The sequence below is a fragment of the Impatiens glandulifera genome, chromosome 7 (genome assembly GCF_907164915.1).
Source record: "Impatiens glandulifera chromosome 7, dImpGla2.1, whole genome shotgun sequence".
NCBI classification, from domain to species: domain Eukaryota; kingdom Viridiplantae; phylum Streptophyta; class Magnoliopsida; order Ericales; family Balsaminaceae; genus Impatiens; species Impatiens glandulifera.
In genome coordinates this window covers 43,046,823-43,066,340 of record NC_061868.1, presented here as the reverse complement: position 1 = coordinate 43,066,340, position 19,518 = coordinate 43,046,823, and the positions used below count along the sequence as shown (strand labels likewise).

Genomic DNA, 19,518 nt, shown 5'->3' with positions numbered 1-19,518 from the left:
TGCTAACAAATAAAACATTAATTTTTTATAAAATTTTTATTATATTTGAATTATGGGTGTTTTTATTTAATTTATAAAAAAATAACATCTAATAAAAAGTAGAAATTAAAATCAATATAAAATAAATAGGCTTTTGGCGACATTTAAAATAATATTACCAACGCTTAAATAAGTGTTGTTAAAACTACTCTGTCTTTCGGCAACCCTTAAATTAATGTTTCCGGCGCTTAATTAAGCGTCGTTATAAGTTGCGCCCACCCTGCTACAGGCGACGCAAAAATAAGTGTCGGTGATATTTGGCGACGTTTTAAAGGTTGGCAGAAGCCTTTTATGCGTCGTCGAAACTTTTTTTTGTTGCAGTGGTGTAAGAACGGTTAACTTAGTCATCTTCAGAATACAAATTTAATTATATATTATATATACTTGAACAATTTTATAACAATTATATATATTTTTTATTATTCTTTCCTTTTTCTTTAATGATAAATGAATTTTAAGAATACAAATTTAATTTAATTATATTAACCTAATAAGTGCTCTCTAATAAAAAAAAACATATTTAAATAATTATTTATATATATATCAGTAATTATTTGTATTAATTATTCTTATAATTTACATAATTTTATATATATGACATTTTTAAATTTATATATATATATATATATATAAATGTATTTAAAATTTAATTTGCGATATATCTAAATAAAAATTAATTAATCTTTTTGATTATTGTCTACATTTTATATTTGACACATAAGAGTATTGAAAATCTTAACACTCTATTGTACATTTTATTATTAAATGAATCTTAAATTTGTAGTACCAGGTTATTAGTTTTTTCTTTAACAATAAAACAAACTCTAGCTTTTGATCCTAATTGTAAGCATACATTTGTAAGTATATATTATTAAAAATAAAAATATCAATCTTAATGACTTAAATGTCATACAAACAAATAAAGAAAATTTAGAATGTCATACTTTCTTATTATTGCACTCTTCCTTAAATTCAAATATAAAAATAATATTATGCAAATATATCCTCTCTTCCTTAAATTCAACCACTTGTTTAATGGAATCCAATTCCATTGACTTGGAAAGAAAATATATTTCTTTATATAGATAGTTGATATCTCGATGCGCTTCTCTCCAAATAAGGCACAATGTATTGCATCATAATCGTTTCCGATAACTCGAGGTGTCGTCCCGATACATTTATGAATTGAACTCTCCCGGCTTCGTCTAAAGTCCTTAAACCAATCCAATCTTCCTTGTACAATGTTGTCTACAGTATAAAGATATCAAATATTATTATTATTGTTATTATTGACAGTGCCAAAATTCAAACCATTATTATACTCACCTCTTGAGCAGACAAAACCTTTTTCCGCGACCCATCTGAGAAATATCCGAACCATGAGGTTTCTTTTGGAATCAAAACATCATCATCCTCAAACTATTGATAACCAAAACAAGAAAACAGGATTCATGCCAATAAAACAGGATTCTGCAGTATGCTCTTATAAACTGAAAAGTTGTGAAAAGAAAAGACAGTTCCACTCACCATAATAAGCACAAGATTCTGCAAGCTGGCGAATCTTTTCTTGTAAACAGCATCCTTGTGATCCTTGTATTCGTTATTCAGTCGAGGAAGAAATTTGCATCCTTTCATGTATTGATTAATAGCCTAACAAAGTATATAAAGTTGCAAAATCGTATAAGAAGCCCGACCATTATATAGGCGAAATCTAGATATACTCACAGTTGGGTCTTTTATATAACCAGCCGGGGCAAAGTTTTCCTGCAATCAAATCATTTCTTAATTTTTTTTTTGAAAAAAAGGAGATTCAGGATCGGAGGAAAATCATACCTGCACATAGTTACTGTATACTCCTAATTTTATCATATAGTTCACCAGATTGCGGATTCTTCGGGACTGCAGGAAGAAAAAAAAACTAATACTTATCTGGTAAGAAGCAAACCACCGTAAAGGATGCATCTCCCAAGAATGACATCTTCATTCAAATTCCAAAAACAGTAACTTTTGAGGCAGCAAGGAAAGTAAACTTACACTACAAAAAGGAATCGAACCTATCCCAGCATGTGGACCACCCAGTGATACGAAATTATTCACCTAAGTTGTTACAGAGATCAAGTAAATGGAAATCTAATACATTTTAATGTTGATGAATCTTACTTGAGGGGCTCCTTCACAAAACTCAATAACAGCACGCCCAATGATACTTCCCTGAAAGAAAAATCGTCAAATTTATCCAATAAATACAATTCACCCATAATTTACAAGGAATGAGATAACAATTTTCGATTAATTTCATTGAACAAACCTGGGAAAGTCCAACTATATTGTAGCCTTTGCTGAGCTCACTAATATTTTTCACCTGTAAGTTGCAGGAAAGAAAGTAAAGGGCTAAGGGAAAAACTATACTTCATACCAACTCAATTATTAGACAAACCAGGTAGTTCTACCACCTGCTCACAAGCAATTTCAGTCTGCAAGAAGTAAAACCAAAACAGGAGTTAAATTTGGAGAAGAAAATAGCTGAGTCTGGGATTTTCCATGGTTAACAGACAAACCTGTTTTGTGACTGGCACGAACCAAGAATCTCCAGTTTCTCTGTTTGAAGGAAATAAGTGATCAGTCTAATGAATAGGAATCAATACAATCGAGCATATAAACTAGCTAGACAGAGATATTACATGCAATGTCCTTTGGAACCCGACCATTTGCTTAGAAGATTTGTAAAATTTCCCACTCCACTGGTTGTGCATTTATGTGCAACTCCTGCAATAATAAACCAAGAATTATAAAAACACAATCATGTCTTCAATTATACTTATATGTTCAAACTGGAATAACAAGTAAAAGAAACTAAAACTTAAATGAAGTAGAGATACAATAGACTTTCACATCAGTTAGCAATTGCGGAGAGTGTCCAAGAAGATTACCATGGAAAACGACGAAAGGGAGAGAATACGCAGACGTAAATGCCAAAAACAGTGCCAATGTAAAAATGATTAACTTCGCCATCTTCTTGTTTGGTTTCAGGAGCACAGAAAGTATGAAACTAAGTGAAGAACGTGACAAGTATATATATTCACATTAACGTGTTGCGTTAGAGAGAATTTTGTTTACTCTTTTTCTAAAATAATAATTCTTTTTATTTTTTTTAAATCACTTTAAACTAAGATAAACGAAGCAATAAAACGTTATCGAAAAAATATATACCAAATATTATGAATGATAGTTTAAATTAAAGTTATCTTCTTAGATTATAATATACCATCTATATACATGACCCAAATAGTAAGAAACTCGTGAGAAAAAATGTAGGAGAGGTTTTATATCAGACCAATTTGTGTAACTATTTATTAAAAAAATAAAAATAATTACATATTCAATTATTTTGTTTCCTACACGAATTCGAGAAATGATGATCAACACATTTAAAATTTATGAAAAATAAACCATCTACATACGGTTCAGAATATTATTCAGATTATAAATTTCGAAACAAAAATTTCGATCCGGCTAAACTAAATGCCGAACTGAACAAAACATAACATCAACTCAAATTTAAATGATGGAAAGAGAAACAATTCACCCTCTGTTGCTAAAAAAGTCATTTGAGGGGTCAAGAAGAAATGACTTTTTGACTTAGCGTGTTCTATTCAGTCTTATGTATATTAAAATTGATAAAACAAATCGTTTAAGCACAATAACAAAAAAATGACTTGAAAAACTTTAAAAAAAAAGAAAAGAAAAAATAATAATAGACTTAACAACTTTTTTAATGGATTATCGAGCTCATAGGTCTTCGAGAAGAACAATACTCTTCAACCAACTTTACCCACTTTTCGAACAAATCTCATATAACATCATAATAATAAAATTACAAATGATATGCATTAGAAGACTACGATCATTGAAAGTTTAACGATTTTTTTCAAACTAGATAGTCCACCAAAAAATAATTGAAATAATAACACAAATATATATGTTTTTCATAAAAACTCAGACATCACATAGTGAACCACAATAATACTTCACAAAAAAACTCTGATTTTAGTCACCATTCGACAATGCAAAAGTAAGTGAGTTGCCGATTCAGCATTCTCGTGAGATAAACGACTTATCATAATACAATTTTTTATACACATATCATTCATAAGAATCCCACCGTGAATATCACTCCGTCCAAAAAATGAGATATTTGACTCAGAAAATTTCTCTCAATAAAAACCATATGGACTCATCTTAGTGAAGAAATTGTAATAATGCCTCACATTGAAACTGTCCATATTTTTTCAATATATAATGTTTTGTTCAGACGGCGACACTTGCTTTCAACTTACCAAAAATAAACTCTATTAAGATAAATAAAAAAAACTCTTTAATGTTTAATTTATTTCTATATTTAATTCTGCTGACAAAATCATTAGTCACAATTATAAAATTTATCTTTTTGGGGAGTTAAAAGAGAAATAGCATGACACCCCACAGTAATTGTCTCTGCTTAAACTCAAAGCACTTTTATATGGAATCGAACTCGTGATATTTTGGTCTCTTAAACCGACTCTTATAATTAGACTACCTTGATGAAATTAGGGGCGAAACCATTAATTTAATAACTGAAGGACCCACCTCCCTAATACTAATACTTATATAATATATAATTATATAACTTCATAATTTATTCATTTTTATATAATTATCCGGAGGCCCACATCTAACTAGTACATTATATAATATATTTATTCTATTTAAATAAAAACCTAGAAGGCTTATCTTACTAATATATTTATTCTATTAAACTACCCAGATATAATTTATTAATTCTTAAATAAATAGAAAAAAAATCTAACTAGACAATACTAATATATAATATAATATATTTATATATAAAAAAAAATTCAAACATATAAACTAATAAAAGATCATTTAAACATACCTACTATATTTTATATTTTATATTTTATATTTTATATTTTATATTTTATATTTTATATTTTATAGGCTCATTATTATACGTTAAAAGCTCATTCCTTCCTGTATGTTATAGTAAACATAATTAATGTTTAATTTATATATTTATATATTTATTAATTAAATATTAATATATTTTTTCTTCTTTTTTTTCATTAATTAAACTATTTTAAATTTTTCTCATTCCTAATTTTTTTATTATCTTTATAATATTAATTTCTCTTCTTTTTTTCATCTTCCATTTTTTATCCGTTATTATTTTTCTTAGTACTCAAATTCTTATTTTTGAAAACTTTTTAGCAACTTGTTTATGAATTTTGTTCTAATGTAATATTTTTGTGAAGGGTTTTTTTCTTATTTAATTTAATATGAATTAAAATGAAATTATTAATTTTTTATTTAATTGTTCGTGACTTATAGCAATAGTAAGGAATATTTTTTTGGCTAATATTTGATTATTAATTTATTTATTTTTGTGCTGAAAAATTTTTGTTGTTGAAAGGATAATACACTATTATATCCAATCATTGAGAACAAAAAATTTAAAAAAATTAATAATCAATGTTAATATAAAAAAAAATCATAAAAAATAAGAAGAAATATAAAGTTAAAATAATTAATTATGAATGTTATTTTATATATATATATATATATATATATATATATATATATATATAATAAATAATATAGAAATAATAAATTTATGAAAAAATATAAAAGTAAAAAGTTGATTAATTAATGGAAAAAAAAGAGAACATATATTAATATTTAACTAGTAAATATATAAATTAAAAAATAAAAATTAAATTAACTACATATGCTAAATGAGCTTTTTTTAGTATGCATGTTTAAATAAATATTTTATTATTTTATACGTCTAAGTAAATTAGTTGTATAAATATATATGTTTAAGTGAGTTTTTTTCTCTATATTTATTCATCAATAACATCATATTTTATTAATTCCTAAATAAATAACATACTCAATAATATATAATTTATCCTTTCCTAATTAAAGAGCCTCTAACTTATTCATTTCTAATTAAATCTAGTTATCTATCATTAAGCTATATATAATTTATTCAACTTAATAAAAAAAATATGTCCCTAATAATAATAGTCACAGTCATAATCTAAAAATTATTTTTTTTCTTACTAACCAATAGGTCTATATAATTTGTAAGGCTAAAACGGAAGACTGCATTCTACCTGCTTAGATTGGAATTCATTCTCTCATCAGGTTTGTATAATTTCAAATATTATAGTAATTTGTGTCTATATGAATCGTCTTTACATTATTCATGTTTCGATGATAAATTTCTTAGTATTTAATATATTATATTTCAAAAAATCGTAATTCATACTTTATTTTGTATCTTTGGCCTATTTATTTTTCTCTCTTCAGTATTTTTATTTTTTTGATGTCATGTTTTGTTTCATTGTGCTTAATCGATTCCTATATTTTAATATATCAAGGACTATTTGAAAACATTGTTTTATATTAATTTTTGTGAAAATATTTTTTAACTCGGGTAGATTTGAAATCCTGACTTCACCTTTGGTTGGGATGACCATATCTTTAAGTGTGACATTTCCAACTTATCAAATTCATGATAAGTTGGAGTTAGACCAAAGTAGATTAGTGGTAATAGTCTATTTAAGAAATCAAAAGATGACGGATTCGATTCCATCTGGAAGCGCTTTGAATTTAAGTAGGGGTCATGTGGGATGTCATACTAGCTAGTTCTCCTTTAATTTCCCAAAAAATAGACTTTTTTATATTGTTATTTATTTATAACGTTAACTTTTTTCCTTTTAATTTATTTTGTTTGTTTGAATAAATTTAGCATAACCTAATAATTATATACCTTTCAACTTAACGAGTTCTAAATAAGAATATAACCATTTTATTTTGAGTTATTTTAGTTTTATTTATCTATTTAATTAAAATATATATAATTATTCATAAGCTGTTTTCTTTATAAATATTTAATAAAGCAGTTTTAGACTTTGACATGAAAATAAAAAGAGCTTTGATGCCTTCTTAGTATTAAAACAAATAATAAATTAGTTTTTTATGGGAACAAATATTGAAGTATAAAAAAAAAAAAAAATTTAAAAGATAAAATAATATTAGAATGTATTAATTATTATTTTATTTAACTCTTATCAAAATGGTCACTTAAATTGAAAGTTACGTTAAATCATTTACAAAATATAAGTAAGAAAATATTAGCACGATATTTTATCAAATGGTCCAAAGTCAAGATGGTAGATGGAACTGTGTATAAGCTTACTTTTTAAATACTTAATAAACCACAAATCATAATATTAGAATAGAGTTATTTTATCAATAAAAAAAATTATTATAGCCAAAATTTAAAAATAAAAATAAGAAAATTGACATGTGAATGTAAAGAATAATTTAGGCCAATAAAATAGCCTGATCTTTTGTTGCTAAATTTGTTTGTGCTCTGTTGCGGCCATCAAAATGATGTTGTTTTATCTTTTGGTGTTCTCAACCTCAGGGCTATAACGTGACTCCATCCTCTTTTTATCTTCTTTTTCTTTAATTTTATTTTCTCCCACTATTCCTTTTCTATATTTTTCTTTCACTTCTCTCTTCACTTTTCATTAAAATAATTCTGGTTAAAAAAAAGTAAAATATTATAAAATCTCTCTTTGAATGTGAAGCTTTAATATGAGAGTAGTTTATACGCTCTCATTTGAAATTGTCATGTGAAATGCTTCACATGAGAGTTGAGAGTTGTTGTATACGCGCTTCATAGCTCTCATTTGAAACTCACATTAGAGCATACATCAGCTCTCTCATGTGAAGTAGTCAGGGACGGACCTAGAATTTCGAATTGGGGTGGGCTTGTAAAAAATTTAGAGTAAGCTTAAAATAATAACGAGAAGTTTTTGAAAAAAACAAGTATATAAAAGTAAAGTTTTACCATTTTTTTAATAATTAGATAAAAAAAACATAAAAAATTTTAAGAAATTAAGGGTAATGTCATATTTCTATCGTAAAAAAAGTAAAAAAAAAAAATTCCGGGGTGGGCTTCAACCCACCCGAGTCCCTACAGATATTCATCCCTGAAAGTAGCATGAAAGTTATACGCTCTCATTTGAAATGTGCTTCACTTGAGAGTTTCAAATTTAAAACTTTACATGAGAGCTTTACATGAGAACCTTACATGAAAACTTCACACGAGAATTCTAAATGAGAGTTTCACATTAGAGGTGTTGTACGCTCTGATATGAATCAATTTTTTCAACAATCTTATTTTTTTATATAAATAATCATATTAATTATTATTTGCATGTTTCATTATAAAATCACTTATTATTTTTATTTAACAATAAATAATAACATAATATTTTGTATAAAAAAATATACCATTTTAAAATAACAATACATAAATTAATAATATAAAATTTTATAAATATCCAACTCTATGCAAAAATATATATTTATATACTTTTTTATTTTATTTGTTTATGCTGTATATAAGAAAAAATATATGTGCAGAACCACCTTTAGCATTGATTGATTTACTATGTATCTACACCATAATAATTTATGTAGACAATGTTAGCCTCACTCAAATAGCTTACATTAGATAAGATTTTAAAGCAATATATTATATAAATATGCTTTTTTTTCTTTTGTGAAAGACGACAAAGCGTCAATTAAATAAAAAGCAAAAAAGGGGCAAGGGAGTTACTTGAGTTTAAAGAAAATCGGAGAAAAACAAACTGAATAAAGGACAATAATAAAAAAAGATAACAAATGACAAATGAGAATTGAGAATTAAAGTACAATGAAATCAGTGATGAGAGTGACTTTCTCGTAAGTGGAGTTCCAAATTTGACAGATTAACTAATTCTTCTCGCATGTAGGAATACGCCTCTATACTCAGATGAGGGAGTTGCTTTCGGTTATGATATTGTTCCATACTGTATATACATTGTTGCGGACCCCTGAGAAGGCTCTAGCATTCTTCTCCATCCAAATGTGATAAACAATGTTGGCGAAGAAATACTTAAAGGTATTGGAGCTGAAGTCATTGACATTTGTCTTGGTGATGGCAAGGTCCTTGATGACAAGGTCATCTAAGAAAGGAAAGTCTAAATTACCTAATATTTTTTTAATTACCTAGCATTCGTGTTCTGAAAAAAATACGTGTCCAAGTCTTATCCTCTTTTGTATTTTCATTTTCAATACATGTATTTTGATTTAGACTTGTTTCGACTATTATGTCTCGATTTATCTTTCTCACCTCTATTATCATATTTTTTCCGTTTTTAGCAACAAACACATTTGACTGTGACAAAATTTTTTGAGATTTTCGTCTCAATAATTCCTTCAATACATCACTTTAGGCAATCTCCAATGTTAGTGCACCATTAGAAATAGAGTTACAATGAGAAACTTTAAAAGTCTCACATGAATTGTGCAGATTAGTCAAAAAGTCCTTAAACATCGTCTTCGAAGTTCATTCACATTCCTGACATTTGATCAAAAACATTCTGAAACTCATTCAAGTGATCAACCATAGAAACATTATCACTATATCTAAAATGAATAATCTTTTGGAGTAAAAGTAATTTGTTATTTTCTATCTTTGAAACATACAAATTCTCATGTTTACTCCACAAAGTAAGTGCTTTTGTCTCATGTTATATGTGGTTATAAACATTCTCTTCAACAAATTGACGAATGAAACCACATATTTGTTAATGCTCAAAAGTTCATTCCTCATCAGATTTGGAGATAAGTTTCTCAATATCAAAAATAGGTAAATGCAAATACTTCACAAATAAAAGATCTTTCATTTTACCCTTTCAGATATGATTGTTTGAAACCATTCAACAAAATTATTTTGTTTGTGTTAATCTCCATAAACCATTCAAAATCAAAGATGTTTAGAACCAAACTCTGATAGCACTATGTTGGGAATAAAGCGGAATAATCACACTTGTGATAATAAACTGTTCCCCACTTGATTGAATCTTTAGGAGCGAAATAATCACACTTGTGATAATAAACTGAATTGTCACCCTTAATTTGGTCTAAGCAAATTAAGTGTACTATAGTTCAACAGAGTAATAGAGTGTACTGAGTTATTCACACTTGTGGTCTTTTAGATTCTTCAGCTGAGTTGGCAACTGCATGGAATCCAACATATGAAAAAAAATTAAAAAAATAAAAAATAAAAAATACAGCAGTTGATCTTGTTAATATTGATTTGACACCATTTGGAGCAAGACGAGACCAATTGGAAACATCAACTTCAAAAGTTTTAACACATGATGAAAATAATATCTGCATAATTTCAAGTTAACCATATATAATTTTCACACCATTTGAAGGAATGATTGCAAAACTCTAATATAAATGAGAAAAAATAACATTGCTTTAAGAACACGACTTTTAAAAGTAACGAAGACTTGAGAAGCGAGTGCCTTAACTTGGAAAGCTAACATGGGAAAGCGATTAGATTACACTAATCAATCTTAAATATATCCAACCAGTTCAAAAGATTTTAATGCAAATTGAGCAAATAGTTGGGGCTCCATTCCAACCTCATGAGTAGAATTGAAATACAAAATTACTAAAACTATTAAGAGATTATTAATTGGCATAAATTTGTAAGTATATATTATTAAAAATAGAATTATCGATCAAGATAAGAAAAAATGCATACAAACAAATTAAAAAAAATAACATTTTTAGAATGTCATATTTTCTTATTATTGCACTCTCCCTTAAATTCAAAAATAAAAATATTGTATGCAAATAGATCCAGATTCTCTTCCTTAAATTCAACCACTTTATTTATGTAAATACAATTCAATGACCATTTTTGAAAAATGTATTTCTTCACACCGATAGTCATAGTCGATATCTCGAGGCACTTCTCTCCAAATAAGGCACAATGTATTTCTTCATATCGAAAGTCGATATCTGGAGGTGCTCTCCAGATACATTTATATATTGCACTCTCCCAAATTCGCCTAAAACTCTGTATATCAATCCAATCTTTATATTGTCTACATGATAAAGAGATCAATTATTATTATTATTATTATTATGGTACGTAACTATTGACTGCCAAATTCAAAATTCATTTTATATTATATATATAACAATTTATTTAAAATTTTATTTGTGATATATTTAAATAAAAATAAATTAATCTTTTTAATTATTGTCTACATTTTATATTTGACACAAAAAGTAAATAATAGTTTTATAATGAAAAAATAGTTATAAATAAATTATTTTTTATTATTATTTGTCTACATTTTATATTTAACACAAAATGATAAAAAAAAATTATATTGAAAAAATAATTTTAGCTTATTAATAAAAACAAAAATTTTCTTTGTGAATTTTATAAAAAAAAACAAAATTTTATTAGTTTACAAAATATAAAATATGCATATATAAAATTATAAATAAAATACATCTATCATAAATGATCTATGGTTAAAGTGATCACATTACACACTCAAGACAAGAGATTGAATCTTTACAAATTTTTCAAATTTAAGTAAATTATATGTGCCGATAAGAGGTCTCTAATAAATGAGATATTGATGTTAAAAATATATGAATAATCAAGACTTTAAATGTTTAGATTTGTGCGTGAAGATTTTATTATTAAATAAATTTCAAATTTGTAAAACGAGGTTATTAGTTTTTCCTTTAACCACAATCGAACAACCTCTAGCTTTTGATCCTAATTAAAAGCATAAATTTTTAAATATATATTATTAAAAATAAAAATATCTCAATGAAAAATAAACATGAATGAGTTAAATGCAATACAAACAAATAAAAAAAATAACATATTTAGAATGTCATACTTTCTTATTATTGCACTCTTCCTTAAATTAAAAACAATGTATGCAAATAGATCTCTCTTTCTTAAATTCAACCACTTGTTTAATTCCTAATGACCATTTTCAGAAGGCAATGTATTTCTTCATATTGATAGTTGATATCACGAGACACCTCTCTCCAAATATGGTAAAATGTATTTCACCATAATCGTTTTCGTTATCACGATGTGCCCTCCCGATACATTTATAAATTGAACTCTCCCAGCTTCGTTTAAGCTCCTTAAACCAATCCAATCTTTCTTGTACAATGTTGTCTATAGTATAAAAATATCAAATGTTATTATTATTGTCATTATCGATAGTGCCAAAATTCAAGGTTATTATACTCACCTCTTGAGCAGGCAAAACCTTTTTCCGCGACCCATCTGAGAAATACCCGAACCATGAGGTTTCTTTCGGAATCAAAAGCTTATCATCCTCAAACTATTGATAACCAAAACAAGAAAACGGGAATTATGCCAAAAAAAACAAGATTCAGTATGCTCTTATAAACTGAAAAATTGTGAAAAGAAAAGACAATTCCACTCACCATGATAAGCACCAGATTCTGCAAGCTGGAGAATCTTTCCTTGTAAACAGCATTCTTGTGATCCTTGTATTCGTTATTAAGTTGAGGAAGAAACTTGCATCCTTTCATGTATTGATTAATAGCCTAACAAAGTATATAAAGTTGCAAAATCCTATAATTATAAGAAGCCCGACCATTATATGGGCAAAATCTAGATACTCACAGTTGGGTCTTTTATATAACCAGCCGGTGCAAAGTTTTCCTGCAATCAAATCATTTCTCAAGTTTGTTTTTTTGAAAAAAAGGAGATTTAGGATCGGAGGGAAATCGTACCTGCACATGTTTACTATATACTCCTAATTTTATCATATAGTTCACCAGATTGCGGATTCTTCGGGACTGCAGGAAGAAAAAAAAAACTAATACTTATCTGGTAAGAAGCAAACCACCATAAATAGTAACCTTTGAGGCAGCAAGGAAAGTAAACTTACACTACAAAAAGGAAACGAAGCTATCCCAGCATGTGGACCACCCAGTGATACGAAATTATTCACCTATTTTCATCAAGTTGTTGCAGAAATCAAGTAAATGGAAATTTAATACAATTTAATGTTAATGAATCTTACTTGAGGGGCTCCTTCACAAAACTCAATAACAGCACGCCCAATGATACTTCCCTGAAGGAAAAATCGTCAAATTTATCCAATAAATACATTTCACCCATAAGTTACAAGGAATGAGATAACAATTTTCGATCAATTTCATTGAACCTGGGAAAGTCCAACTATATTGTAGCCTTTGCTGAGCTCACTAATATTTTTCACCTGTAAGTTGCAGGAAAGAAAGTAAAGGGCTAAGGGAAAAACTATACTTCATACCAACTCAATTATTAGACAAACCAGGTAGTTCTACCACCTGCTCACAAGCAATTTCAGTCTGCAAGAAGTAAAACCAAAACAGGAGTTAAATTTGGAGAAGAAAATAGCTGAGTCTGGGATTTGCCATGGGTAACAGACAAACCTGTTTTGTGACTGGCACGAGCCAGGAATCTCCAGTTTCTCTGTTTGAAGGAAACAAGTGATCAGTCTAATGAATAGGAAACAATACAATCGAGCGAGGATATAAACTAGACAGAGATATTACATGCAATATCCTTGGGAACCCGACCAATTGCTTAAAAGATTGGTAAAATTATCCACTCCACTGGTTGTGCATTTATGTGTAACTCCTGCAATATTAAACAAAGAATTATCAAAAACACAATCATGTCTTCAATTGTACTTACTATGTTCAAACTGGAATAACAATGAAAAGAAACTAAAACTTAAATGAAGTAGAAATACAATAGACTTTCACATCAGTTAGCAATTGCGGAGAGTGTCCAAGAATATTACCATGGAAAACGACGAAAGGAAGAGAATACGAAGACGTAAATGCCCAAAACAGTGGCAATGTAAGAATGATTAAATTCGCCATCTTCTGAAGCAGCTAATTACCAAATTCTTCTTGTTTAGTTACAGGAGCAATGAAAGCATGAAAATGAGGAAGCTTTACCAGAGCAGAAGCAGCTACAATTGAATAACGTGACAAGTATATATATTCACATTAACTTGTTGCGTTAGAGAGAATTTTGTTTACCCTTTTTTAAAAATAATAATTTAATTTTAACTTTTTTAAAATCACTTTAAACTAAGATAAACCGAATGAACCAATAAAAATGTTATCGATCTACAAAATATTAAGAAACTCATATAAATCATGTAAGGATAAATGTAGGAAGGGTTTTATATCACACCAATTTGTGTAACTATTTATTGAGAAAAATAATTACATATCCAATTATTTTGTTTCTTTGGTGGTTAAAAAGGAAACGGACACGAATTCGAGAAATGATGATCAACACAGTTAAAATGAATTAAAAACAAACTATCTACATACAGTTTAGAGTATTATTCAGATTATAAATTTCGAGACAAAAAAATTGATCCGGTTAAAATAAATGCCGAATTGAACAAAATATAACATCAACTCAAATTTAAATGTTGGAAAGAGAAACAATGCACCATCTGCTGCTAATAAAAGTCATACGAGGGGCCAAGAAGAAATGACTTTTTGACTTATTGTGTTCTATTCGATCTCACTTAAACATCATCGCGTTATTATCTTTAAATGGGTTATATATATTAAAATTGATATAAAAAAATCATTTATGCACAGTAACAAAAAATGACTTGAAAAAATTAAAAGAAAAAAGAAAAGAAAAAATAATAATATACTTAACAATTTTTCTTAATGGATTATCGAGCTCATAAGTTTTTGAGAAAAACAATACTCTTCAACTGACTTTATCAACTTTTCGAACGAATCTCATAAAACGTCATAATAATAAAATTATAAATGATATACATTAAAAGACTACGATCATTGAAAGTTTAACGATTTCTCTCAAACTAGATAGTACACAAAAAAATGATTGAGATAATAACACAAATATATATGTTTTCATAAAAAACCGGACATCACATAGTGAATCACAATAATACTTCACAAAAAAACTCTAAATATTAGTCACCTTTGACAATGAAGAAGTGAGTTACCCATTCAGCATTCTCGTGAGATAAACGACTTATCATAATATAACATTTTTTATACACATATCATTCATAAGAATCCCACCATGAATATCACTCCATCCAAAAAATGATATATTTGACTTAGAAAACTTCTCTCAATAAAAATCATATGACTCATCTTAGCGAAGAAATTGTAATAATGCCCCACATTGAAATTGTCCATATTTTTCAAATATATAACGTTTTGTTCAGACGGAGACACTTGTTTGCAACATACCAAAAAAAACTCTATTAAGATAAAAAAAAAAAAACTCTCTAATGTTTAATTTATTTATATATTTAATTCTGCTAGCAAAATCATTAGTCACGGTTATCAAATTTATCTTTTTTGGGAGTTAAAAGAGAACTAGCATAACACCCCACAGTCATGTCCCTTAAAACTCAAAGCATTTCCAGATGGAATTAACTTATGACATTTTGGTTTTTAAGTCAACTCTTACAACTGGACTACCTTGATGAGATCATGAGTGAACCACTAATTTGATATACACTGGTTGTAGGCCGGGAGGACCCATCTCCCTAATACTAATACTTATATAATATATAATTATATAACTTCATAATTTATTAATTTTTATATAATAGTCTGGAAACCCACCTCTAACTAATATAAATATATTAAACCACCTAAATTTAATTTATTAGTTCTTCAATAAATAGAAAAAAAAAGTCTAACTAGACAATACTAATATATAATATAATATATTTATGGAAAACAAAAGTTCACTTAAACGTATATGAATGTACAACTAGCTCAATTAAATTAGTTCACTTAAACGTATAAACTAATAAAAAATCATTTAAATATAATTAATTTTTGATTTATATATTTATTAATTAAATATTAATATATTTTCTCTCTCCTTCTTTTTTATTACTTCGTCCATTTAAATTTATCTCATTCATATTTTTTTTATATTAGTTTCTATTTTTTTTTTATCCGTTTTTATTTCTCTTATTCTTTAAATTCTCATTTTTGAAGAAATTTTAACAAATTATTTATGAATTTTGTTCTACTATAATATTTTTGTGAAGGGTTTCTTTCTTATTTAATTTAAGGCTAAAACGGAGGACTGCATTCTACCGGCTTAAATTGTAATTCATTCTCTCATCAGATTTGTATAATTTCAATTTTATAGTCATTTGTGTCTATATGAATCGTTTTTACATTATTCATGTTTTGATGATAATTTTCTTAGTATTTAATATATTATATTTAAAAAATCGTAAATCTTAACTTCGATAGTACATGCCATACTTTTTTGTATCTTTGGTCTATTTTTTTCTCTCTTCAATATTTTTATTTTTCTGATGTCATGCTTTGTTTCGTTGTGCTTAATCGATTCCTATTTTTTAATATATTAAAGACTATTTGAAAAACATTATTTTATATTAATTTTTTTGAAAATATTTTTAACTCGAATAGATTTAAAATCCTGACTTCACCTTTGGGTGGGATGATCATATCTTTAAGTGTGACATTTCTACAAGCAAACTCATGATAAGTTGGAGTTAGACCAAAGTAGCTAGTGGTAATAGTCGATTTAAGTAATCAAAAGATCACGGGTTTAAGAAATCAAAATATCACGGATTTGATTCCATCTGGTAGCATTTTGAGTTTAAGTAAGGGTCATGTGGGGTGTCATGCTAGTTCTCCTTTAATTCCCAAAAAAATATACTCTTTTTAATATCGTTATTTATTTATTTACTTACAACATTAACTTCTTTTCCTTTTAATTTATTTTTATGTTTGAATAAATTTAGCATAACCTAATAATTATATAAATTATTCATAACTTAACACGTTCTAAATAAGAATATAATCATTCTATTTTGAGCTTTATTTATCTATTTAATTAAAATATATATATAATTATTCATAAGCTCTTTTCTTTATAAATATTTAATAAAGCATTTTTAGACTTTGACATGAAAATAAAAAGAGCTTTGATGCCTTCTTAGTATAAAAACAAATAATAAATTAGTTTTTTATGGAACAAATATTGAAGTATAAAAAAAATAAAATAATTTAAAAAATAAAATAATATTAGAATGTATTAATTATTATTTTATTTAACTCTTATCAAAATGGTCACTTAAATTGAAAGTTACATTAAATCATTTACAAATATAAGTAAGAAAATATTAGCAAGATATTTTATCAAATGGTCCAAAGTCAAGATGGTAGATGGAACTGATTCAACAAATAAATGTGTATAAGCTTATTTTTTAAATACTTAATAAACCACAAATAATAATATTAGAATAGAGTTATTTTATCAATAATTTCTCAATTATTCAATAAAAAAAAATTTATTATAGTCAAAAGTTAAAAATAAAAATAAGAAAATTGACATGTGAATGTAAGGAATAATTTAGGCCAATAAAATAGCCTGGATCTTCTGTTGCTAAATTTGTTTGTGTCGTTTTTTCTTTTGGTGTTCTCAACCTCAGTGCTAACGTGACTTCATCTCTTTTTTACTTCTTTTTCTTTAATTTTATTTTCTCTCATTATTCCTTTTCTATCATTTTCTTTCACTTTTCTCTCTTCACTTTTCTTTAAAATAATTCCGGTTAAAAAATAAAATATTATAAATTTTCTCTTTTCAATGTGAAGCTTTCATGTAAAGCTCCCATGTGAAGCTCTCATTTGAAACGCTTCATATGAGAGTCGTTTATACGCTCTCATTTGAAACTGTCATGTGAAACGCTTCACATGAGAGTTGTTGTACACGCACTCCGCAGCTCTCATTTGAAACATACATTAGAGCATACATCAGTTCTCATGTTTTACATGAGAACATAATAGGAGAGATTCACATAAGAGTTGTACGCTCTCATCTGAAGTGTGCTTCAAATGAGAGTTTCAAGTTTAGAACTTCACATGAGAACTTCTATAGAGGTGTTGTTTATGTGAATCAATTTTTTCAACAATCTTACTTTTTATAAATAATAATATTATGATTTATTATAAAACCACTTATTATTTTTTTTAAAAATAAATAATAACATAATATTTTGTATAAATAATATACCATTTTAAAATAACAATACATAAATATAATAACATAAAATTTTATAAATATCCCACTCTATGCAAAATATATATTTATATACATTTTTATTTTACTTGTTTATGCTGTATATAATAATATTTTGTATAAATAAATGATGTAAATCAAATACAATATTAGCCTCACTCAAATAGCTTACATTAGATAAGATTTTAAAGCAATATATTATATAAATATGTTTTTTTATTTGAAAGACGACAAGCGTCAATTAACTAAAAAGGGGCAAAGAAGTTACTTGAATTTAAAGAAAATCAGAGTAAAAACAAATTGAATGAAGGACAATAATAAAAAAAAGATAACAAATGATAAATGAGAATTTAGAATTAAAATACAATGAAATCAGTGGTGAGGGTGACTTTCTCGTAAGCGATGTTTCAATTTTGACAGATTAATCAATTCTTCTCGCTTGTAGAAATACGCTTCCACGTTCGGATGAGGGAATTGTCTTCGGTTATGATATTGTTCCATACTGTATCTGCATTGTTGCAGACTCCTAAGAAGGCTCTAGCGTTCCTCTCCATCCAAATGTGATAAACAATGTTGGCGAAGAAACACTTAAAAGTATGGGAGCTGAAGTCGTTGCCCGGTGATGACGAGGTCCTTGATGTGCTTTGTAGTAAGAAAAGAAAAATATTTTGTCAATTGAATCATACATATTAATTTAAAGCAAGATATACCATACAAAATCACATTATTTCATTTAAGAAAGGAAAATCTAAATTACCTAATATTTTTTTAATTTACCTAGCATTCGTGTTCTGAAAAAAATATGTGTCCAAGTCTTATCCTCTTTTGTATTTTCATTTTCAATACATGTATTTTGACTTAGACTTGTTCCGACTATTATATCTCGATTTATCTTTCTCACCTCTATTATCATATTTTCCCGTTTTTAGCAACAAACACATTTGACTGTGACGAAATTTTTTGAGGTTTTCGTCTCAATAATTCATTCAATACACCACTTTTGGAAATCTCCAATGTTATTGCACCATTAGAAATAGAGTTATAATGAGAAACTTTAAAAGTCTCACATGAATCATGCATATTAGTCAATAAGTCCTTAAACATTGTCTTCGAAGTTCATTCACATTCCTGACACCTGATCAATAACATTCTGAAACTCTTTCAAGTGATCAACCATAGAAACACTATCACTATATCTCAAATGAATAATCTTTTGGAGTAAAAATATTTTTTTATTTTCTATCTTTGAAACATACAAAGTCTCATGTTTACTCCACAAAGTAAGTGCTTTTGTATCATGTTATATGTGGTTATAAACATTCCCTTCAACAAATTGACGAATGAAACTACATATTTGTTAATGCTCAAAAGTTCATTCCTCGTCAGATTTTGAGATAAGTTTCTCAGTTTCAAAA

At 27.1% G+C, this 19,518-nt stretch overlaps 2 protein-coding genes across 2 annotated transcripts in view; both read right to left on the bottom strand.

The window, feature by feature from the left end:
* LOC124944604 (palmitoyl-protein thioesterase 1-like) overlaps positions 1-13,916 on the bottom strand; it is a 42,745-nt gene extending 28,829 nt beyond the window's left edge. The window contains exons 1-7 of the mRNA XM_047484903.1: positions 13,824-13,916; positions 13,573-13,657; positions 13,450-13,489; positions 13,345-13,365; positions 13,200-13,253; positions 13,056-13,106; positions 12,921-12,983 (exon numbers count right to left, since the gene is read on the bottom strand). Of these exons, the coding sequence (XP_047340859.1) occupies positions 12,921-12,983; positions 13,056-13,106; positions 13,200-13,253; positions 13,345-13,365; positions 13,450-13,489; positions 13,573-13,657; positions 13,824-13,905 (396 nt within the window). The 5' untranslated portion in view covers positions 13,906-13,916. The remainder of the gene's footprint in view (positions 1-12,920; positions 12,984-13,055; positions 13,107-13,199; positions 13,254-13,344; positions 13,366-13,449; positions 13,490-13,572; positions 13,658-13,823) is intronic.
* On the bottom strand, positions 1,103-3,054 carry LOC124944603 (palmitoyl-protein thioesterase 1-like). Its single transcript, XM_047484902.1, has 12 exons — positions 2,970-3,054; positions 2,721-2,805; positions 2,598-2,637; positions 2,493-2,513; positions 2,348-2,401; positions 2,200-2,250; positions 2,074-2,136; positions 1,873-1,938; positions 1,765-1,803; positions 1,567-1,689; positions 1,366-1,458; positions 1,103-1,287 (listed from the first exon to the last, which is right to left on the bottom strand). Exons 1-12 carry the CDS (start codon positions 3,049-3,051, stop codon positions 1,117-1,119), a joined length of 888 nt encoding a protein of 295 aa, XP_047340858.1. The 5' UTR covers positions 3,052-3,054; the 3' UTR covers positions 1,103-1,116.
* Positions 13,917-19,518: the final 5,602 nt, after the last annotated feature.

Coding starts and splice junctions, on each gene's coding strand:
- LOC124944603 (XM_047484902.1), bottom strand. CDS start 3,051: ATGGCGAAGTTAATCATTTTTACATTGGCACTGTTTTTGGCATTTACG. Junction 1,804..1,872: donor TATACAGTAACTATGTGCAG/GTATGATTTTCC, acceptor ATTTGATTGCAG/GAAAACTTTGCCCCGGCTGG. Junction 1,288..1,365: donor AGGTTTTGTCTGCTCAAGAG/GTGAGTATAATA, acceptor TTTATACTGTAG/ACAACATTGTACAAGGAAGA.